Source organism: Bos indicus x Bos taurus, chromosome 4 (assembly GCF_003369695.1).
Source record: "Bos indicus x Bos taurus breed Angus x Brahman F1 hybrid chromosome 4, Bos_hybrid_MaternalHap_v2.0, whole genome shotgun sequence".
NCBI classification, from domain to species: Eukaryota; Metazoa; Chordata; class Mammalia; order Artiodactyla; family Bovidae; genus Bos; species Bos indicus x Bos taurus.
Genome location: NC_040079.1, coordinates 63,196,884 through 63,221,166, shown reverse-complemented (window position 1 = coordinate 63,221,166; position 24,283 = coordinate 63,196,884). Strand labels below are relative to the sequence as shown.

At 40.1% G+C, this 24,283-nt stretch overlaps 1 protein-coding gene across 3 annotated transcripts in view; it reads left to right on the top strand.

The window, feature by feature from the left end:
* DOCK4 (dedicator of cytokinesis 4) overlaps window positions 1-24,283 on the top strand; it is a 477,735-nt gene that overhangs the window by 355,310 nt on the left and 98,142 nt on the right. For all 3 annotated transcript variants that reach the window (XM_027539557.1, XM_027539555.1, XM_027539556.1), the window contains exons 26-27: window positions 3,777-3,875; window positions 23,509-23,603. In XM_027539557.1, coding sequence (XP_027395358.1) covers window positions 3,777-3,875; window positions 23,509-23,603 — 194 coding nt within the window. The remainder of the gene's footprint in view (window positions 1-3,776; window positions 3,876-23,508; window positions 23,604-24,283) is intronic.

Genomic DNA, 24,283 nt, shown 5'->3' with positions numbered 1-24,283 from the left:
CATCTATTAACCTTATTCTCAGGTATTGGTGGAAATGGCCATTATACTCAATCTAGTTGTAATATGCATGCAACCACTGTGGCATGGAGTTCTTGCTAAAGGTGATTTGTACTTAAATTCCAACATTAATATGAATTGAACCTTGGCCGACAGTAATTTTTTATTTTTAACAAATTATGAGTCTACAGCTTTCATGCAGACACTTAAAGTCTCTTAAAATTACAGGTGAAAAATATGTCAGTGAAATATTGGACATCTCGGCCTTTTAACAGGGTTAAATGTTCCTAAACTGATGAAGTGAATAAGTAAAATGACATTGTAAGGTAGATATTGGAATTGACAACATGTCTTAAATATGCCAGGATGAGAGATTAGCATGACAAGTTGTTTGCACTGGGCCTAAACCAGATATGACAGAGATAAATAGTCAATAATATGGATTCAGAGAGAGATTCTCTTAGTACAGTGACTGTAAAGATTTAATGAAAATCTTCTCATTTTTGAGTAATTTTTATGATTTACTAAAATCATTAAAAATAATGTCACTTAAGATATATCACTATTCATAGACAGAATATATGTTGAAATAAATAGTCTAAGAATGTTAATCTCGTAGATTACATTGGAGATACATTGGAGATAGTGTGGTTAAGATGTAGAAAAACCGAAGATGAAAAATTGAATGCATTTCAACTAACTAGATTTGTGTTTTCAGGTTGAGACATAAGAGCAGCTAAAAAGTGCAGAGTATATAACAAAGTAATATATTGAGCTTAGAGGGTATTTCTGCTAGCCCATACTGGTGAGCTCTTAAATATTTGTCCTAAAAAGTGTGAAGAAATATTAATTTGTCATATCTGTGTGTTGCAAATTATTATACACATGCAAGGAGTCAACTTGCATCTCTTGGTACTGTGTGTGTGTGTGTGCACGCACGTGTGTGTGTGTGTGTGCACGTACTCAGTCTCTCAGTCATGTCTGACTCTTGCAAGCCAGTGGTCTATAGTCCACTAGGCTCCTCCATCCATGGAATTTTCCATTTAAGAATACTGGAGTGGGTTGCCATATCCTCCTCCAGGGGATCTTCCCAACCCAGGGATTAAACTGCATCTCTTGCATCACCTGCATTGGCAGGTGGATTCTTTACCACTAACATGGCCATAAAGTAGCATCCTTGGGCCTCCCATAGCCTGGTGGCTTTGACTGTCTTGACTTAGCTACTGCTATTGGTAAATGCCACTTCTCTGAGCTTTTAGTCTCAAGTTGTACATATGAGTCTATAATATTTTGCCATGAAAACTCGAAGAATCCAATTCCCAATTAAACTGCATTTCTCTTAATCCACATTCACTTACCACTGGTTACCTCTCTTATTGTGCTTATACTGTTTTAAATGTACTTCAGTTCAGTTCAGTTCAGTTGCGCAGTCGTGTCCGACTCTTTGAGACCCCATGAATTGCAGCATGCCAGGCCTCCCTGTCCATCACCAACTCCCGGAGTTTACTCAAACTCATGTCCATCGAGTCGGTGATGCCATCCAGCCATTTCATCCTCTGTCATCCCCTTCTCTTCCCACCTTCAATTTTTCCCAGCTTCAGGGTCTTTTCTAATGAGTCAGTTCTTCGTATCAGGTGGACAAAACATTGGAGTTTCAGCTTTAGCATCAGTCCTTCCAAAGAACACCCAGGACTGATCTCCTTTAGGATGGACTGGTTGTATCTTCTTGCAGTCCAAGGGACTCTCAAGAGTCTTCTCCAACACTACAGTTCAAAAGCATCAATTCTTTGGTGCTCAGCTTTCTTCACAGTCCAACTCTCACATCCATACATGACCACTGGAAAAACCATAGCCTTGACTAGACGGACCTTTGTTGGCAAAGTAATGTCTCTGCTTTTGAATATTCTATCTAGGTTGGTCATAACTTTCCTTCCAAGGAGTAAGCGTCTTTTAATTTCATGGCTGCAATCACCATCTGCAGTGATTTGGGAGCCCAAAAAAAGAAAGTCTGACACTGTTTCCACTCTTTCCCCATCTATTTGCCATGAAGTGATGGGACCAGATGCCATGATCTTCAGTTTCTGAATGTTGAGCTTTAAGCCAACTTTTTCACTCTCCTCTTTCACTTTCATCAAGAGGCTTTTTAGTTCCTCTTCACTTTCTGCCATAAGAGTGGTGTCATCTGCATATCTGAGGTTATTGATATTTCTCCGGGCAGTCTTGATTCCAGCTTGTGCTTCTTCCAGCCCTGTGTTTCTCATGATGGACTCTGCATATAAGTTAAATAAGCAGGGTGACAATATACAGCCTTGACTTACTCCTTTTCCTATTGTACTTAAAAGTAGGTAAATTCTTTGCTGAGCAAAAGTTTCATTGAAAACAAATATTTTAAGTTAGAAATGTGTCAGGAAATGCAGCAATAATGATTTTGTGTGTGTATGTGTGCTCAGTCACTCAGTTGTGTCTGACTGTTTGTGACCCCATGGACTGAAGCCCTCTGATCTCCTCTGCCCATTGGATTTTCCAGGCAAGAGTGCTGGAGTGTGTTGCCATTTCCTTCTCCAGTGGATCTTCCTAACCAAGGGATCTAACCCACCCACATCTCCTGTGTCTCCTGCTTTGGTGGGCAGATTCTTTTCCCTCTGAGTCACCAGGAAAGCCTGATAACAATTTTATAACTCCTCAAATCTGTGGATGCTATACATTTTTTTTCCTTTTCATTATTAATTTTTAAGATTTTGATTTTATAGGAGTCAGTTGCATAGCACCCAAGCACAAAAGAATCACAATTAACTTTAACTGTTCTTAGACTTGTGGTTGCTGAGGGAAGGGGGGGTAAAAGGGGAGGGATGGATTGGGAATTTGGGGTTAGTGGGTACAAACTAGTATATACAGCATGGATAAACAAATTGTCCTCCTGTATAGCACAGTGGTCTATCTTCAATATCCTGTGATAAGCCATAATGGAAAATAATATGAAAAAGGACATATATAACAATCACTTTGCTGTACAACAGAAATTGATACATTGTAAATCAACTATATTTCAATAAAATTTTAAAAAATTAACTGGTCTTAAAAGGAGATTGAAACCAACATTATGCAGTGTATGGCTTTCTCTACACCCAGCAAGTTAGCTGATAGGCCCTCTAAAGAGCTGGAGAAGATCATAGGAATTCAAATATTGAGCAGGAAGTTATAGGAAGAGCTTGGAGTATAAAAAGCTGGAAATAACTCCAATTCTGCCAATTTCTTTTTAGCCCACCAAACCTATATTTTACTTTCTTTCAATTAGTATTCCCTGTGCTGTACAGCAGAAATTAACACAACATTGTAATCAACTATACTTCAATTAAAAAAGAGAAAGAAAAATTAGCATTATATTCCCTAACCTTATAGCACTGATAAGAGGTTTAAATGATACAATGAACCAAGGCACAGTAAATGCTTAATAGTCAGAAGCCTCATTGCCTCACCTTCTTTAAGTGTATGTAGTTACTACCCTACTGACAAGCTTCCACCTAAGTTAAACACACACACACACACACACACACACTCTAAATTATAAAATGCATGTGTACCAAGTAAATGATCATCATCACAGGGAGAAATTTTGACTGTAATATCATGGTTAATTTAGATTAAGACAGTATCATGGGGTAAATTTGGATCTTAGTGGGTTTTTTCCTTCAGGTGTTCTATTTGAGAGTTGAAAGTAAGTTGTTGATGTTGTTTTATGTACTTGCTAAAAAAATATGCTTGATCTTTTTTTTCATTAGGGGGAGTTTGTTGCTTGTCTCCTGTCCCTATTACGGCAAATGACAGATAGACATTATCAGCAGCTTCTTGATAGTTTCAACACAAAAGAAGAACTAAGGGTAAGTGACATTATACGGTGTTCTTTAGTATGTCTTTTTAGTTTCTCTTTTTCTTATTTATCATCATTCAGATAAATTTTTGACCATTGCTTTATCTGATTCCATTAAATTCTATTTATCAGATTTATCCACAGATTTGCTCTTCTGTAAATTGACTCTTTAAAATTTCTGTACCCAAGCCAAGAAATTAACTCTTATTTTGGATAAGCATATAAGGTTTGAAACACCTATCATCAAAGTCCAATAAAGTAACTTAGAAATAGAGTAACAAAACTAATGAGACAAAATCAAATAGACTAAGTCTAGTAGTGGTAATGATGCCTTAATAGAAAATAAGGGAGAATATATTTTAGCTGATTTCATCCTGCTAAAGCCACAGTGAGAAGTTCTGGCTACAACATTCTGACTAGGGAGGCAGAGTTTATATTTGATATTCTCTATAGGCTGTAGTCTAATCACTATGCTATGCTACTCTGACAGTCTAACATTAAATAGGAAATATTGATGTCTGGTTTGTAAAAGTCTGATCTTTGCTAAAATTTAGGGAACATTAATGCTTCCTTCCTTTAAGGCTTCCTGGTGTGCTGCCGTCCATGGGGTCGCAAAGAGTTGTATACAGATGGCAACTAAATAACAACAATGCTTCCTTTGTTCACTAAAATCTTAGAAGTTGATTGTCCTCAGTCATAGGAATGATATGTCATTAATTATGTTTATTTCTCTACCATTGCTTCAGTTTCCAGACAGCTTTATACATACACCATCAAAATGGAAGGGTTTCTCTAGTGCTGGTGAAACCACCGTCCTTCTCAGATGGGACTTGAACCCACAATCTTTGACTTAGGAGGGGGCTCAAAACCTGTCTTTCCTATTGAATCTGCTCACCTTCTCACCTGAATTTACTGAAGCTCAGGTTCTTTTGTTTTGTCACAGAAAGAATTCAGCAAGAGGCGAAGTGATAGGCAAACAGTGAGTTCATTAGCATAAGACGCTTGTGAAAGATACAAGTGGGCCAGCAAGAGTGCAACCCCGAGAACAAAGAGGGCTCCATTTTTTGTAATCAAAGAAAAAGTGGGGAAAAGACTACCTTCTTCCTCGTTAGGGGGTAGATATAAAGGTTTTACATCATCAGTTCTGCCTTTGAACCCCGTGTGGTCTGAGACTGTCATGGCACTATTTAAGTCACATGTAGATTAGCAAAAGGGTGTTGCTGCTGCTGCTGCTAAGTCTTTTCAGTCGTGTCCGACTCTGTGTGACCCCATAGATGGCAGCCCACCAGGCTCCACTGTCCCTGGGATTCTCCAGGCAAGAACACTGGAGTGGGTTGCCATTTCCTTCTCCAATGCAGGAAAGTGAAAAGTGAAAGCGAAGCCACTCATTCGTGTCCGACTCACAGCAACCCCAGGGACTGCAGCCTATCAGGCTCCTCAGTCCATGGTATTTTCCAGGCAAGAGTACTGGAGTGGGTTGCCATTGCCTTCTCCGGCAAAAGGGTGTTAACATATACTAAAATAGAGTAATTCATCTCAGATTTTGGTATAATATCCTCTTTCAAGTAGTTTCTTTCCCCTTTCACCTGTATTCCTGTCTTGACTACATACAGAAATGCTGCTCTTCAAAGACCATTAACTTCCTGACTTCATGTAACGTATCTATTGTTTTGTGTTTTAACTATCACGACTTGTTCACAAGTCGAATGTGTCTTTCACTTGAATGCACCTGATCTTCCTTAAAGGTGGTATAGATTGTTGCTAGGTTACTGTCTTTTTTTGAGTGATTAGCCTATAACAGTCTCACAAACCCTCTTAAAATTCTGTTTGTCTTTAATCCTCTAGTGAGATTCCCAAACTATTTAATTTCCCTCCTCTGTCTCTATCACTGAGGGATGAAAAATTATAAGACAATGGATATAGTTACACTGTAAGAATTCCATGATTAAAAGCCTTCATGGTGTCAGTGGATAGGGAAAAAGTGGAAGCAGTGTCAGATTTCATTTTGGGGGGCACCAGAATCACTGCAGATAGGGACTGCAGCCATGAAATTAAAAGATGCTTGGAAGAAAAACTATGGCAAACCTAGACAGTGTATTAAAGAATAGAGAGATCACTGCTGACAAAGGTCCATATAGTCAAAGGTATGGTTTTTCCAATAGTCATGTATAGATGTGAAAGTTGGACCATAAAGAAGACTGAGCACTGAAGAATTGATGCTTCTGAACTGTGGTGCTGGAGAAGACTCTTGAGAGTCCCTTGGACAGCAGGGAGATCAAACCAGTGAATCCTAAAGGAAATCAGTCCTGAATACTCATTGGAAGGACTGGTGCTGAAGTTGAAGCTCCAAAACTTTGGCCACCTGATGTGAAGAGCCGACTCATTGGAAAAGACCCCGATGCTAGGAAAGATTGAGGGCAAGAGGAGAAGGATGCAATAGAGGATGAGATGAATGGATAGTATCACTGACTCATTGAACATGAGTTTGAGCAAACTCAGTGAAGAACAGGGAAGCGTGACGTGCTGCAGTCCATGGGGTCACAGATAGTTGGACATGACTTAGTGACCGAACAATGGTGTCTTAGAGCAGTATTTATGGTTTCAATACAGACAGTGCATAAGGATCACTTCTGTTTGACTTTTAAAAGTTGTATGATCTCAGATGAATTTTTCAGTTACCTTGGATCAGTTTACAAGCTGAGTCATATGAAACAAAGAATAGATTTGGGCAGGTGTAATCTATTTGACAGTTGATTAGCATATGTCCAAGCCTGAAAATATCATGTTTTTCATGCTTGTATTAATATTTAATCTTGAGGTTAGAATTTAAAATGGATAGATGGATCTTAGAGCTTATCTACTCTACATACAGAAATCCATGTGATTAAAAAGGAAAATAATTGTGCAGTTATGAACTATCATTACAAGTTGAATATTTAACACAGCTGAGGAATCATTAGGTTTTACGAAGTTTATAACTTTGTATTTCAAAATTCACATAGGAAAAGATTACGTATTTTCACAGAGCCTAGGAATTAAAAAAAAAAAAAAAAGTGGAAAAGCATAAGCCAAAAATGAATTGTTTAATCTAGGTATTGAGTTTTCTGCTTTAATATTCATGTTAACAATAATAAAGCAAATGAAAATAACGAGTGGAATGTTTCATGTGACTTTTCCTTCGGTCAGCCAAATACTTTTTCAGAAGACAAATGTCCCTCTTCAAAATAGTGGGCCCTAAAAACAAAACAAAACTGGACTTTAAGGTCAGGAAAATTAATTACTGATATTACTTCATCTATCCTTTAGGAAATATAGATTGAGCAGTTCAGGCATACCAAGTGCTATGAGTGTTGTTATGTAACCAGCAACAAAAAGGCCAGTTCCTGCTGGGGGTGGAATCAAACAGGTAATGGCAGTGACATAGGCAAATGAGAGTGGTGAAGACACGGAGTTAACACGCAGTGCTTCGGAGCATCTAGGAACTGCAGCCAGCCCAAACTCAAGGCTAGAGGAAAACTTGCCAAAGGAAGTCTTGGCTGAAAACTGAGTAGCAGTGTGCTGGCCATGTTTGGCTAAGACATTCAGCTCTCTCAACTATGTTGTTGCTCAGTGGCGAAGCTGTGTCTGACTCTTCGTGACCCAATGGGCTGCAGCACACCAGGCTCCTCTGTCCTTCACTCTCTCCTGGAGTTTGCTCAGATTCATGTCCATTGAGTTGGTGATGCCTATCTAAGCATCTCATCCTCTGCCGCCCCCTTCTTTCAGCTGTAATGTCACCCAGATATCCTGATATACCACATCTGCCATTCTACCATTATAATAGTTACTAGAATCTGGAATATCTTTGTTTATATATATCCCAACTCCTAGCTACTAGGTTATATAAGCTTCTTAACATCTGAAACTATTGCTGGTTTGCTGTATCCTCAAGCTCAGAGCTTGCCTAACACATTGTCGGTATTCAGGCAGCATCTGTGAATTGATGGACTGACTGTGGAGTTTAGAAGAGAGTTGTAAAACATAAGCCTCTCTGAATACATGTAGACTTTATTATGAAGACATTGGAAAACTATGGAGGGTTTTAATAAGGGACAGACGTGGTCACATTTGTATTCAGAAAGACCAATCTGGATGCACTATGGAATTATTGGATATTTGGTAAACTTGATGAGCATTTTCAATGCACTGGTGAGAGTGGAAAGCCAAGGTGTCATAGACTGAGGGATTAAAAAAAAAAAGATGTAGTGGATGTAAACTGTATTTCAAGAGGAATATAAGGTGTCTACTTAAGGAGAACTTGGGCTATTAGAGGAATATTTATCATGGAGAAAGCTTAAACATGTTGAAATATTAATAATCAGAGCTGGTAGAAAGGGAGACATAAAAACAAAAAGGTGCTAATTCACCAGGGAAAGTCCCTAAGAAAGCAGCAGGAGGGACCTAATTAATCTTGCGCCTTGCCCAATGTAAGACTGGAAGGGAAATAACTAGAGTGAAGGCAGGCTGGAGGCATTTATCTTATGAAAGGCTAATTAGTCATCTGGTTTTCATCTGTATTTTAAAAATTCAGATGCCACCTTTTAGCATATAAGTTTTTCATGTTCTCAATTTTCTTCAAAGTCAGATATCTATATTCATGCTACTGAAACCTGTTACAAGACTTTCCAAAGATGATTGCAGTGGTCCACAGTCCCTTAACTAGAGTCCTCATACCACATGTGTTGCAGAAATCAGAATGTTTGCTACTCCATAAAGCTAATGTGGCACGTGTACTGTGAGTATCACCTCTAGCATCTCCAGGAGTACTAGCAGTAGCAACTACAGTTTGACCCTTGAACAATGTGCAATTGAAAATCCACATGGAACCTATGGTCAGTCCTCTGTGTATGTGGTTCCTACCTGTGTTTCCTCTGTATCTGTAGCTCCACATACACTGATTCAACCAGCTACGATTGTGCAGTATTGGGGTATTTACTACTGAAAAGCTGAAACTCCAATCCTTTGGCCACCTGATGCAAAGAACTGACTCATTTGAAGAGACCCTGATGCTGGGAAAGACTGAAGGTGGGAGGAGAAGGGGACAACAGAGGATGAGATGGTTGGATGGCATCACCGACTCAATGGACATGAGTTTGAGCAAGTTCTGGGAGTTGGTGATGGACAGGGAAGCCTGGCGTGCTGGAATCTGTGGGCTCGCAAAGAGTCGGACCTGACTGAGTGGCTGAACAGAACTGAATTGAACTGAACTATTGAAAAAAATCTGTATAAGTGAATCTGCACAGCCCAAACCCATATTGTCAAGGGTCCACTGAATAATCAAACACCTCAGTGTTTCTGCAGCTAAACAAAATATTCACTTTAGGTGGGATACATAAAGACCTTCTAAGTAGTTTGGTTTTGCTGCCAAATGGATCCTCAAACCAAAAGTCTTAAGAGGACGGTGGGCTTTGTATTCTCATAAAGGAACTGAGGACCTCAAAAAGCAAACATTTAGTCTCATGGAACTGAATCTTATGGAAACCTGAGCAAACTTTTTGGCCAACTCAATACATACGCAGCACTCTTCTAAGAGGTTGATTAGCACTGACTCATTTAATCCTGAAAAGAACCCCATGAGGTACGCACTGCTGCTGCTGCTAAGTCGCTTCACTCGTGTGCGACTCTGTGCAACCCCATGGACTGTAGCCCAGCAGACTCTCCATCCATGGGGTTTTCCAGGCAAGAGTACTGGAGTGGGGTGCCATTGCCTTCTCCAATGCATGAAAGTGAAAAGTGAAAGGGAAGTGGCTCAGTCGTGTCCGACTCTTAGCGACCCCGTAGACTGCAGCCCACCAGGCTCCTCCATCCATGGGATTTTCCAGGCAAGAGTACTGGAGTGGGGTGCCATTGCCTTCTCCGAGGCAGGTACTATTATCACTTTATTGTATCAGTCGCTTGACTCAATAAATGTTCGTTGAGCACCTTGACTAGATGTCTGGGATATCAAGGCTAATAAAACAATCTCTATTAATGCCTTTTTGTTATTAGGGCATCTAAATCACTGTTATAAATGTGTGTGATATGTATTAATATAAACAACAGTGATGATGGCTAATAGTTACGGAGTCCCTCCTTACCTCACCCTCACCCTCACCGCCATGAGCCAGATAGAGTGCTAAACTCTTTTCTTACAGAGTCTCATTTCGTCAACCCCTGCAGTGAAGATTGATACTATTTCATTCCCAAGTAACTGGGAGGGTTAGGAATTCTATTAATGTCCCAGCTCTTGGCTTAGTCAGCAAAACTCAACTTTCCCCCATACTTTCATAACTCAAAATCTTTGATCTAAAATTATATAACCTTTTCCTTTATCACCTCTTTAAAAGAAATGAGCTAGTTCTAGTCGTGAATTGCAGGTGTCTGAAAACACCAAAGTAGCAGAGGGAGAGTTTGGGGAGATTTTTTTTTTGTTAGGTTAGAAATTGAATAAATAAGGAGTATCAGTAAGGAAAGATAAAGCCTCATTGTTGTTGTTCGGTCTCTAAGTCATGTCCAACTCTTTGCGACCCCATAAACTGTGGCATGCGAGGCTTCTCTATCACTATCTCCCTGAGTTTCCTAAAACTCATATCTATTGAGTCAATGATGCCATCCCACCATCTTATCTTCTGTTGCCCCTTTCTCCTCTTGCCCTCAATTTTTCCCAGCATCAGGGTCTTTTCCAGTGAGTCTGCTTTTTACATCAAGTGGCCAAAGTATTAGAGCTTCAGCATCAGTCCTTCCAATGAATCTTCAGGACTGATTTCCTTTAGGATTCACTGGTTTGATCTCCTTTCAGTGCAAGGGACTTTCAAGAGTCTTCTCCAACACCATAGTCCAAAACCATCAATTCTTTAGCACTCAGCTTTCTTTATGGTCCAACTCTCACATCCATACATGACTAATGGAAAACCATAGTTTTGACTATACGGACCTTTGTCAACAAAGTGATCTCTCTGCTAACTTTCTAGAGTGATTAATGAAAAATCATAGCTGATACTGGAATTAGACACTGAAAATCCCAATAACCCTACCAGTTTAAAGTAATAAAGCATATATCCTCTTTTCCTTCACACATATGTATTCTAATCCCCAGAGGTAACTACTGTTAACACAGATCAGATCAGATCAGATCAGTCGCTCAGTCGTGTCCGACTCTTTGAGACCCCATGAATCGCAGCACGCCAGGCTTCCCTGTCCATCACCAACTCCCGGAGTTTACTCAAACTCATGTCCATCGAGTTGGTGATGCCATCCAGCCATTTCATCCTCTGTCATCCCCTTCTCCTCCCACCTTCAATCTTTCCCAGCTTCAGGGTCTTTTCTAATGAGTCAGTTCTTCATATCAGGTGGACAAAGCACTGGAGTTTCAGCTTTAGTATCAGTCCTTCCAAAGAACACCCAGGACTGATCTCCTTTAGGATGGACTGGTTGTATCTTCTTGCAGTCCAAGGGACTCTCAAGAGTCTTCTCCAACACTACAGTTCAAAAGCATCAATTCTTTGGTGCTCAGCTTTCTTCACAGTCCAACTCTCACATCCATACATGACCACTGGAAAAACCATAGCCTTGACTAGACGGACCTTTGTTGGCAAAGTAATGTCTCTGCTTTTGAATATTCTATCTAGGTTGGTCATAACTTTCCTTCCAAGGAGTAAGCGTCTTTTAATTTCCTGGCTGCAGTCACCATCTGCAGTGATTTGGGAGCCCCAAAAAATAAAGTCTGACACTGTTTCCATTGTTTCCCCATCTATTTGCCATGAAGTGATGGGACCAGATGCCATGATCTTCGGTTTCTGAATGTTGAGCTTTAAGCCAACTTTTTCACTCTCCACTTTCACCTTCATCAAGAGGCTTTTTAGTTCCTCTTCACTTTCTGCCATAAGGGTGGTGTCATCTGCATATCTAAGGTTATTGATATTTCTCCCGGCAATCTTGATTCCAGCTTGTGTTTCTTCCAGTCCAGCGTTTCTCATGATGTACTCTGCATATAAGTTAAATAAACAGGGTGACAATATACAGCCTTGACGAACTCCTTTTCCTATTTGGAACCAGTCTGTTGTTTCATGTCCAGTTCTAACTGTTGCTTCCTGACCTGCATACAAATTTCTCAAGAGGCAGATCAGGTGGTCTGGTATTCCCATCTCTTTCAGAATTTTCTACAGTTTATTGTGATCCACACAGTCAAAGGCTTTGGCATAGTCAATAAAGCAGAAATAGATGCTTTTCTGGAACTCTCTTGCTTTTTCCATGATCCAACGGATGTTGGCAATTTGAACTCTGGTTCCTTTGCCTTTTCTAAAACCAGCTTGAACATCTGGAAGTCCACGGTTCACATATTGCTGAAGCCTGGCTTGGAGAATTTTGAGCATTACTTTAGTAGCGTGTGAGATGAGTGCAATCGTGCAGTAGTTTGAGCATTCTTTGGCATTGCCTTTCTTTGGGATTGGAATGAAAACTGACCTTTTCCAGTCCTGTGGCCACTGCTGAGTTTTCCAAATTTGCTGGCATATTGCATGCAGCACTTTCACAGCATCATCTTTCAGGATTTGGAATAGCTCAACTGGAATTCCATCACTTCCACTAGCTTTGTTTGTAGTGATGCTTTCTAAGGCCCACTTGACTTCACATTCCAGGATGTCTGGCTCTAGATCAGTGATCACACCATCATGATTATCTGAGTTGTGAAGATCTTTTTTGTACAGTTCTTCTGTGTATTCTTGCCACATCTTCTTAATATCTTCTGCTTCTGTTAGGTCCATACCATTTCTCTCCTTTATCGACATCCTCAGGGTGTATCTTCGTAGACTGTTTTCTTTGCTGCATCCACATGCCTATGGATCATATTATTCATATGGGTTGCACTTCTCTTCACACAATAATGTATCATGGACATTATATAGCCCACTGCATCATTCATTTTTCTGAATATCATTACATAATGTTCCACAGTTAATTATTCCCCTTTTGGTGAGCATTCAGTATGTTTATGACTTTTTCCATTAGAAAGAATCCTTCATGGGAATGTATATTGGAATGCAATTATGGAGAACAGTATAGATTCCTTACAAAACTAAAAATAGAGCTACCATATTGTCCTGTAATCTTAATCCTGGCCATGTATCTAGACAAAATTCTAATTTGAAAAGCTACATGCACTCCAATTTCATAGCCGCACTGTTTATAATAGTCAAGTTATGGAAGCAACCTAAATGTCTATCAATGGAGGAATACATAAAGTTGTGGTACGTATATACAATGCACACCTGAAAGTAACACGACATTGTAAATTACAATAAAAAGATTTAAAAAATGAAATAACTACCTTCTATCAAAAATATACATATGTATATATTAGTATAAAGAAGGGATCCTGCCATGTATATCTTAATGTCAATACATAGATCTCCATTGACTTGCACCCTTATTGCTGTAGAATGAATTTCTGGAATTTGAACTGTTGGATCATGGGATATACACATTCTAAATCTTATTTGGTGCTGAAAAATTATATACTGAGATTTTCAAATTACTGTTTTGGTTGTTTATTATTTTTTTTTCTTCTTCTTATCAGTTCAAAGAGAGATTTGGCCTAGCCATTCCCCGTTAGTCTGTAAATCAAAATGATTGTTGAAAGTATGTAGTTCTCAAATATCTGCTAAACCTCACGTGTTTGAACTCCATTCTTGCTTGGAGAGCTTGGGTGTTGGCAGAGTGACTATCGGAGTCGCTTCTAGCATCATGAACAGTAGGCTGTTTCTTCTCCCTGGTCTTCGGGCGCTTGTGTGTGAGTCATGGTCAGCTGCAGTGTGCAGGAGCGTGGCCCTTGGTGCTGCGCCTCTGTATTGTTTCTTTCCTTCTCTGGAACCTGTCATTATTTTAGAAATGAATAATAAGCAAAAACTAAGCAGTGATCAGAGTTTTTTCCTTCTGTAGTCAGTAATGTTTTATTATAACCCACCCTTTGTAATACACCCACCTTCTACCGGGGCTAAAGTTTTGTCCATATCCCTGACATTTTATGTATATAGAGAGCAGTAAAACTCCTGTTTTTTGCTGATTATGACTTTTCATATAGAGCTGTGAGGATCTTGCCCTAAGCTTGAGAGTATACATGTTCTGAAAGTTAGATACAGTACTATTATTACCTTTCAGTGTCTCCCTTATATTAGCCCAATAGCTTCCAACATTGGAGAAGGCAATGGCACCCCACTCCAGTACTCTTGCCTGGAAAGTTCCATGGACGGAGGAGCCTGGTGGGCTGCAGTCCATGGGGACGCGAAGAGTTGGACACGACTGAGCGACTTCACTTTCACTTTTCACTTTCCTGCATTGGAGAAGGAAATGGCAACCCACTCCAGTGTTCTTGCCTGGAGAATCCCAGGGACAGGGGAGCCTGGTGGGCTGCTGTCTATGGGGTTGCACAGAGTCGGACACGACTGAAGTGACTTAGCAGCAGCAGCAGCTTCCAACAGTCATATCTGATCAAGTCTCAAGCCATCTATAAAACTCTGAGGCCTTAACATTATCTGCAGGACAAAACCCAGTCTCCTGATCATCTTCCTTATTTTCAATCTTCCTTCTACCCTCACTGTCCTCCATCCCTTCCCAAACACCTTTCATTGCTGTCACTTAAGATTACTGTGATTACTTGTGTATTCATCACAAACTGTATAGATAATTTTAAATTCCTCTTTCACCTCCTGCTTTAAATCTGGCTCAGGAGTCATTTTAAAAAAAAATTTAGTTTACAGTGTGCTGGGTCTTCATTGTTATGTGGGCTTTTTCTCTACTTGCAGTGGGCGGGGCCTCCTCTCCAGCTGCGGTGTGTGGGCTACTCACTGCAGTGGCGTCTCTTGCGGAGCACGGGCTCTAGGGCATTGTGGGCTCAGTAGTTGTAGTTCCCGGGTTCTAGAGCATAGGCTGAATAGTTGCAGTTGTGGTGCATGGGCTTAGTTGCTCTGTAGCATGTGAGATCTTCCCGAATCAGAGATCAAATCCACGTCTCCTGCATTGGCAGGTGATTCTTTACCACTGAGCCACCAGGGAAGCCCCCGATGTCACTTTTTAAAAATGAAGGCTTCACAGACCACAGTCCCTCTCTGTGAGAACATGTACATTTGTTTTCTTGTATTCTTGATGACTATGAGCTCTCTGAGCATAAGGACTCTGTGTCCTAAGCATTAAATCTTTATTGAGTGAATCAACCCTCATAATAAATGTCTGATTGCTTCAGAAGCCATCTTTTTCCATGAAGTTATTTCAACTTATAGTCTTTATTTTATTACAAAAAAAATTGTATAGTTCTTGAAGATTGAGGACCATTTGGAAGTTATTTTTGCATAATCTACTTAGTAAATTTTAAGGATATAAATTTCAATGTGATAATTTTGATGAACACTCTTTAATTGAGTTCAGACCCTGAATCAACGGTGTCACATGTTTGAAATCTGTGGCATATTTTAAAAATAACATTTGACTATAGTCGAATCATGTTGTTATTGTTCAGGCACTGAGTTGTGTCTAACTCTGTTAGCCCACGGACAGCAGTGCACCAGACTCCCACGTCCTTCACTGTCTTCTGGAGAGAAATTACTCAAATTCATTTCCATTGAGTCAGTGATGCTATCTAACCATCTTATCCTCTGCCACCCTTTTCTCCTTTTGCCTTCAGTCTTTTCCAGCATCAGGGCTCTTTGCAAGAGGTGGCCAAAGCATTGGAGCTTCAGCCTCAGTCCTTCCAATGAATATTCAGGGTTGATTTCCTTTAGGATTGACTGGTTTGATCTCCCTGCTGTCCAAGGGACTCTCAAGAGTCTTCTCCAGAACCACATTTCGAAAGCATCAGTTCTTCAGTGCTCAGCCTTTTTTATGGTCCAGCTCTCACATCCGTACGTGACTACTGGAAAAGCCATAGCTTTCACTATATGGACCTTTGTCAGCAATGTGTACATAGAAGGCACTGTCCCATTTACATGAGGAGACAGTGTCCCCGGCTGTCCAGTACCTCATGAGGCCTTTTCCCCCAGATTTCTTAACTGAGGTTTCATGATCTCCAAAGGCCTGCTTCTGTGCCTCACCAATTCTGTTTCATATACAACTGATTTCTATCTTGTGTTGTTCTGATACCATCGTATATTTAAACACAAAACATTGTGTTGTATATTGTAGTCAGAAAATCTTTGTAAAACAGGAGTGTGATCTTCTTACATGTATGTATAAAGTCCCTCAGTGTCTCTACATTGTCCTCAGGGTGAATTTCCAAACTGCTTACCAGGGAAAAGGTAGGAGATTCATTTGTCTTTTTATTTGCTTATTTATCTTTGGTCCATAGTTATTGTTAGTATCCTGTTTATCCATCTTTTATGTATCCCTACCCACCTACCATTATATCTACAACTGTGGGCAAGAATCCGTTAGAAGAAATGGAGTAGCCATCATAGTCAACAAGAGAGTCCAAAATGCAGTACTTGGATGCAATCTCAGAAACGACAGAATGATCTCTGTTTGTTTCCAAGACAAACCATTCAGTAACACAGTAATCCAAGTCTATGCCCTGACCAATAATGCTGAAGAAGCTAAAGTTGAAGGCTTCTGTGAAGACCTACAAGACCTTCTAGAACTAACACCAAAAAAGATGTCCTTTTCATTATAGGGGACTGGTATGCAAAAGTAGGAAGTCAGGAAATATCTGGAGTAACAGAGTAATTTGGTCTTGGAGTACAGAATGAAGCAGGGCAAAGGCTAACAGAGTTTTGCCAAGAGAATACACTGGATATAGCAAACACCCTCTTCCAACAACACAAGAGAAGACTCTACACATGGACATCATCAGATGATCAATACTGAAATCAGATTAATTATATTCTTTGCAGCCAAAGATGGAGAAGCTCTATATAGTCAGCAAAAACAAGGCTGGGAGCTGACTGTGGCTCAGATCATGAACTCCTTATTGCCAAATTCAGACTTACATTGAAGAAAGTAGGGAAAACCACCAGACCATTGAGATCTAATGAGAGATCTAAGTCAAATCTCTTACGACTATACAGTGGAAGTGACAAGTAGATTCATTCGAGGGATTAGATCTGATAGAGTGCCTAAATAACTATGGATGGAGGAGGTTTGGAACCTTCAGCAGGAGGTAGGGATCAAGATAATCCCCAAGAAAAAGAAATGCAAAAAAGGCAAAACGATTATCTGAGGAGGGCTTACAAACAGCTATGAAAAGAAGAGAAGCAAAAGGCAAAGGAGAAAAGGAAAGATATACCCATTTGATTGCAGAGTTCCAAAGAACAGCAAGGAGATAAGAAAGCCTTCCTCAGTGATCAATGCAAAGAAATAGAGGAAAACAATAGAATGGGAAAGACTAGAGATCTCAGAAAATTAGAGATATCAAGGGAACTTTTAATGCAAAGATGGACTCAATAAAGGATGGAAATGGTATGGACCTAACAGAAGCAGAAGATACTATTAAGAGGTGGCAAGAATACACAGAAGAACTATACAAAAAAGGTCTTCAGGACCCAGATAATCATGATGGTGTGATCACTTACCTATAGCCAGACATCCTGGAATGCAAAGTCAGGTGGGCCTTAGGAAGCATCACTGCGAAAAAAGCTGTACAACGTTTTTCTTATTCCAGTTGAGCCATTTCAAATCCTAAAAGATGATGCTGTAAAAGTGCTGCACTCAATATGCCAGCAAATTTGGAAAACTCAGCAGTGGCCACAGGACTGGAAAAGGTCAGTTTTCATTCCAATCCCAAAGGTAATGCCAAAGAATGTTCAAATTACCACACAGTTGCACTTATCTGACACTCTAGTAAAGTAAGGCTCAAAATTCTCCAGGCCAGGCTTCAACAGTATGTGAACTGTGAACTTCCAGATGTTCAAGCTGGATTTAAAAAAGGCAAAGGAAGCAGAGATCAAATTGCCAACATCCACTGGATCATTGAAAAAGCACAAGAGTTCCAGAAAACCATCTACTTCTGCTTTATTGACTATGCCGAAGTCTTTGACTGCGTGGATCACATCAAACTGTGGAAAATTCTTCGAAAGATGGGAATATCAGACCACCTGACCTGCCTCCTGAGAAATCTGTATGCAGGTGAAGAAGCAACAGTTAGAATTGGACATGGAACAGCAGACTGGTTCCAAATCGGGAAAGGAGTATGTCAAGGCTGTATATTGTCACCCTGCTTATTTAACTTATATGCAGAGTACATCATGAGAAATGCTGGACTGGATGAAGCACAAGCTGAAATCAAGATTGCTGGGAGAAATGTCAATAATCTCAGATATGCAGATGACACCACCCTTATGGCAGAAAGAGAACTATAGAGCCTCCTGATGAAAGTAAAAGAGGAGAGTGAAAAAGTTGGCTTAAAACTCAGCATTCAAAAAACAAAGATCATGGCACCTGGCCCCATCACTTCATGGCAAATAGATGGGGAAACAGTGGAAACAGTGACAGATTTTATTTTTGGGGGCTCCAGTATCACTGCAGATGGTGACTGCAGCCATGAAATAAAAGATGCTTGCTCCTTGGAAGAAAAGTTATGACCAACCTAGACAGCATATTAAAAAGCAAAGGCATTCCTTCGCCAGCAAAGGTCCATCTAGCCAAAGCTATGGTTTTTCCAGTGGTCATGTATGGATGTGATAGTTGGACTATAAAGAAAGCTGAGCACCGAAGAATTGATGCTTTTGAACTGTAGTGTTGGAGAAGACTCTTGAGAGTCCCTTGGACAGGAGTGAGATCCAACCCATCTATCCTAAAGGAGATCAGTCCTGAATATTCATTGGAAGGACTGATACTGCAGCTGAAACTCCAATACTTTGTCCACCTGATACGAAGAACTGACTCATTAGAAAAGACCTTGATGCTGGGAAAGATTGAAGGCGGGAGGAGAAGGGAGCGACAGAGGATGAGATGGTTGGATGGCATTACCAACTCAATGGACATGAGTTTGAGTCAACTCTGGGAGTTGGTGATTGACAGGGAGGCCTGGCGTGCTGCAGTCCATGGGGTCGCAAAGAGTCGGACATGACTGAGCAACTGAACTGAACTGATTCACCTACCCGCCCCATTTCTGAGCACTCCCTTTTGCAGCCTGGGTGAGCTTGTGTTCTGTCTTGCCTCTGGGGCTGGGAGGTGCCCTTCCCTTGGCGTGAAATACCTGTGAAAGTGTTAGTCCCTAAGTCCTGTTAGACTCTTTGGGACCCCATGGACTGTAGCCTGCCAAGCTCCTCCGTCCATGGTATTTTCCAGGCAAGAATACTGGAGTGGGTTGCCATTTCCTTCTCTAGGGGATCTTCCTGACCCAGGGATCGAACCCAGTTCTTCTCATTGCAGGTCTGTAATGCAGGTCAATTGTAGTGACTTGCAATATGGTCACTGCAATAAATGACCATATTAATTATTTTTAGTCTCTTCTAACTACAAGAGACTTTAAATTGTTAGTCACTCAGACATGTCTAACTCTTTGAGACTCCATGGACTGTCGTCTACCATCTGAGCTATCAGGGAAGCAGTGAAATAGCTGGCCCACAGATTTATCCTAGTTTGTAGCACATCCTTAAATAGATGAGCACTCATCTCTCCCACAAAACTGAGTTTGAGGAAGGCAGAGGTCATGTTCAGCTAACTCACTATGGTGTGGCCTGTTGCAGGTACTGTGTACATATTCTTGCATGAATAAATGAAAGAATATATTTTATCCCACTAGGTGTCCCCAGCCTCTTTTACAGTGCCTAGCACATATCAAAGCACCCAATATTTATGAATGAATAAATGTTAATGATTATCTAACACCATAGCAATTACTTCTGCTTTCTTTTCTATTTGAATTTGAGACTTTTTATTGTTTGTGAAGGTTTTCACCTGAACCTTCCTCTTTGAACCTCTTGCACTGCAAAAAAGAAAAAAAAAAAAAAAACAACTATTGCTGTGAAATAACACCTCCCTATTTTTTTTTTTAATTTTGATCCCATGTTTGAATAATAACCAGCAATGCAATTAAAAAACTATGTTGTGCTATTTGAAGTTAACAAACAAAAAAGAAACTGCTGCCAGGCTGCCAATTTTAAAATAATGGCATATGAAACACTTATTTCTGTGTGCTATCCAAACCAGAGTATGATTGCAACAGTGTTCTTTTTTTAAATTTTAAAAAGAATCTGTTACTTATTGTTCATATGTGCAAAATAATTTCACTTATCTGTGCAGACATTCTTGTTTAGTGAAAAGTCCTTAGAACAGACAAGGAAATACCCTTGCATTTGGGGAGGGATGGGATGTTAAGCCTCATATTCAGGTCTTGGTGCTTTAAAATATTGGAACTGAGTTTGAAATGTAACCTGTCACAAGGCAATTGACAAGAATACTTGCTGAACCCTTGTAAGTACCACAGTGGAATGTGCTTGTGTTACCATCTACTGAAACATTAACCTACAGTTTAGAAATATAAAAAGTTTTGCATACTGCATGAATAGATGAGTGACCGTGTTAATTATTTTTAGTCTCTTCTAACTACAAGAGACTTTAAAGTGTTAGTCACTCAGTCATGTCTGACTCTTTGAGACTCCATGGACTGTCGTCTACTAGGCTCCTCTGTCCATGGAATTCTCCAGACAATAATACTAGAGTGGGTAGCCATTCCCTTCTCCAGAGGATCTTCCCAATCCAGGGATTGAACCTGGGTCATGCATTGCAGGCAGATTTTTTTTTACCCTCTGCTGCTGCTGGTAAGTTGCTTCAGTCGTGTCCAACTCTGTGCAACCCCATAGACAGCAGCCCACCAGGCTCCGCAGTCCCTGGGATTCTCCAAGCAAAAACACTGGAGTGGGCTGCCATTTCCTTCTCCAATGCATGCATGCATGCTAAGTTGCTTCAGTCATTTCCAACCCTGTGCAGCCCCATGTACAACAGCCCACCAGGCTCCCCTGTCCACCAGATTACCTAGGCAAGAATACTGAAGTGGGTTGCCATTTCCTTCTCCATTTTACCATCTGAGTCACCAGGAAAGCCCAACTCCTTGCATTATAAAGCCTCAGAGCTCAGCTCCAGAGAGGTTAAATAAATTATCTAGGTCATTGAGTTTGTTAATGGCAGAGGCAGGATTAAAATCTAGATTTTCTGATCTCAGTATAATGTTCTTTTATTTTTCATTATAAGATTTCTACAAATGAATGTGTTTGGTTCCACAAAGGTAGATGAAGCTTAGAAAGCTACTTGAGACAGTGAGAGGTTTTCTTCAGGGAAATAAAGGTTGATGTCAGTTTGTAGGCTCTGGCCCAAGGCCCCATGCTGCCACGCCTTTTATTTTATGAGATAAATGGGAATAGGAAAATAAGATGGTACAGAAACAGGTTGTATGTCGCCAATCCTACACCTGGAATAACTTAGCCTTTGTCCCCTGCACTACAAAACAGCAGTCAAAGTTGCTAGCCCTGAAGATAGATATCTTGCCTCCTGTAGCCAATTTTTCAGCCATTTTTTTTTTCCCTCTGTGCAACAGACATCCCTCTCTCCTGTTCCCTACTGTGAGGGGTGCTGCCTCCAATTTCCAGTTCTGTTTAATGATTAGAGTAGAAAAGATGAAACGTCAGCATTTTAGAACCTACAGTGGTAAAGATTTCATCTGCCAATACAGGAGATGCAACAAGAGATGTAGATTCAATCCCTGGATCAGGAAGATCCACTAGAGAAGGAAATGGTAATCCACTCCAGTTTTTTTTGCCTGGAAAAGTCCATGGAGGGAGGAGCCTTTTGGACTACAGTTCATGGGGTCACAGTCAGTCACGACTTGGCAACTGAGGGCGTGTGCACACACACACACACACACACACACACACACACAAGTGCATGTGTGCTAAGTTGCTTCAGTAGTATCTGACTCCTTGCGACCCTGTGGACTATAGTCCACCTGAATCCTCAGTCCATGGGATTCTCCAGGCAAGAATACTGGAGTGGGCTGTCATTTCATTCTCCCAACAAAAGTACTTGTAAACTATGAAAAACAAGTGACTCCCCACCTTCAGGATTTTTCTTAAATATCTATCTAAGCAAATACATCAAGACAGAAAAGTAAAGTGAGGTATAACACTTCGAAAGGTAAATGCAAACAGTTTTTGCAAGGGTTATATGTGTTCGTGTCTGCAAAACGCAGAAGAATCAACAGGAAAACTGAAAAAAGTTTTAGAAATGCATTAAAAAGAGCTTCTCACAGTTTTGGTGTGCTAATGACCCCCTATTGCAACGGAGGGCTAGAATGGAAGTTGCCCAAAATTATCTGACCTGAAGGAGAATATGTTTGGGAAACTGTGGTAATTCTGCCAACACAGGAAGGGTCTGTCTCACCATTTAAAGACAGATGACCTAGTGGGCATGTTTCCATATGGCATGGACTACACATCACTGTATGTGTGCTGATGCCAAAGAAGCTAAATTAAATCCTTGTCAAAATATTTATGGGTTTGATGAAAGCTGTTAGAATATGTAAACACACACACACAGCTCCCACGTGTTTCTAGCTTTTTAGGATCTTTCTGTCTACTGATGGTATGGGTGACAATGATAATCTTAATTTCAAGTGGCTTACATGTTTAACCTAATGTGTTGTTAGGTTTGATAAATAAAACTCATATTTGAGGTGTTTTTCTGAGCAACACCATACTGTTACCTTCAGTGAAATTGTGAAATATATTTTCCTAGCAGTAATTAAGTTCCAAAACTATCTCTAAGTTTTCTAGCTAACAAATCTAAATCATAATTAGATTGAGCCTGTCTCTTTTTGAGTAGGGCAAGCTCCATTACATTCATTACCTGCAGTGTGTTAGCTTCTTGAGTTCTTATCAAGTACAATGTACTCCAGCACTTTGGGTCTGTTTCTTACAACGTTTTAAGAAATGATGTTTCTATGTCTGACAATAGCTTTTTGTCAAGAGTGTTTCCAGGTGCTTGGCTTAAAGATACCATCTCCATAAATACCAGTGCCCCCTAGTATGGCATCTTTGTGAAGAATACCTTGACATACTCTTAGTTTCTAAGGACTTGTCACTGGGCTCAGCTTCATACACATCCCTCTCTATTTATTCTGCCTAGGACCTTCAGATTCTATAAACCTGCATGCGTCCCATTAATCCTGCATTTTTAGAATGCCCTTTAAGAAACATGGGTTTTTTCCTAAGATGCTTTTCAATGAGTATAGCTTTCTAAATTCTAACACCCACTTAAAGGAAAGCATAATTGAACTAAGACCCTTTGCAGTTCTCTTGAACTGAAAAGTTCTGAAGTTTAGGACACTATAATAGAAGAAAGAAAATACATTTCCCTGCTAATCTGTTAGTAGTTTTCTGTTTTCTTTTTCAAACCTAAATGTTTAGAGCTTGTGGAGAAAAACAAAGCGTCATTTCCACTATGCATGAGAAAGAGAAAGGAGGAACGTTTGGGAAGGGTAGCAAATCAAGTGGGCACTGAGAATGGGAAAGATGATTTTTTCTCCTGGGTAAAGTATTGAGTATGGCTCCTTTCTGTAAGTGCTTTAGAAATGGTAACAGTAGCTGTGTGTGTGTGTGAACAATTACAGTAACTCAGTAAAATGGTCTCTCTCCTCCTTACCCAAGGATTTCCTGCTGCAGATATTTACTGTGTTCCGAATATTGATACGCCCAGAGATGTTTCCAAAGGACTGGACTGTCATGCGCTTGGTGGCTAACAAGTAAGACATTTACATTGATGATAATTGCAACTCACTGATTATGGGAAGAGGAGAATATGAAATGATACATTCACTTTTATCTCAAATTTGAAACCTCCAAATCCTGGAGTTCTTTTTCTTTGTTTCTGAGTGAACTTGTTTTGTTTCTTTGCTTGCTTGCTTTTCCTAATCATTACTATTTGTTTTAAATAGGTAGTATGTTAACATAGCTCAAAAATCAAACTGTATAACAGAGTATGCCTTGAGAAGTCCCTCTCCCACCTACTTTATTTACCCCTACTCCCAGCCTGCAATAACCACTTTTATTTGTTTCTTGCATGTCCTTCCACTGTTCTTTTATGCAGAGCTTAGCAGGTAGCAGAATAAATGAACTGTCCTGCAAATCTTTCTTTTACATAAAAATCCTGGCACTCTTTCCAAATCAATATGTAGAAAGTCCCTCATTCATTTATGGTTTCTTTTTCTTTTGTAGCTGTATGATATTCCATTGACTAGATGTACCATAGGTTATTTAATACCAGCTTTGTTTCTGGGCCCTTGAGTCATTTCTGATCTTTCTTAACTCATTTGAACTCAGAGAATACACTCAGCATCTCCCGTGTGCTGAGCACTGGGAATAAGATAGGATCCCTGAGTTATGCAGGTGAAGATTGAAGTTCCTTTTACACACCTGAGTGATG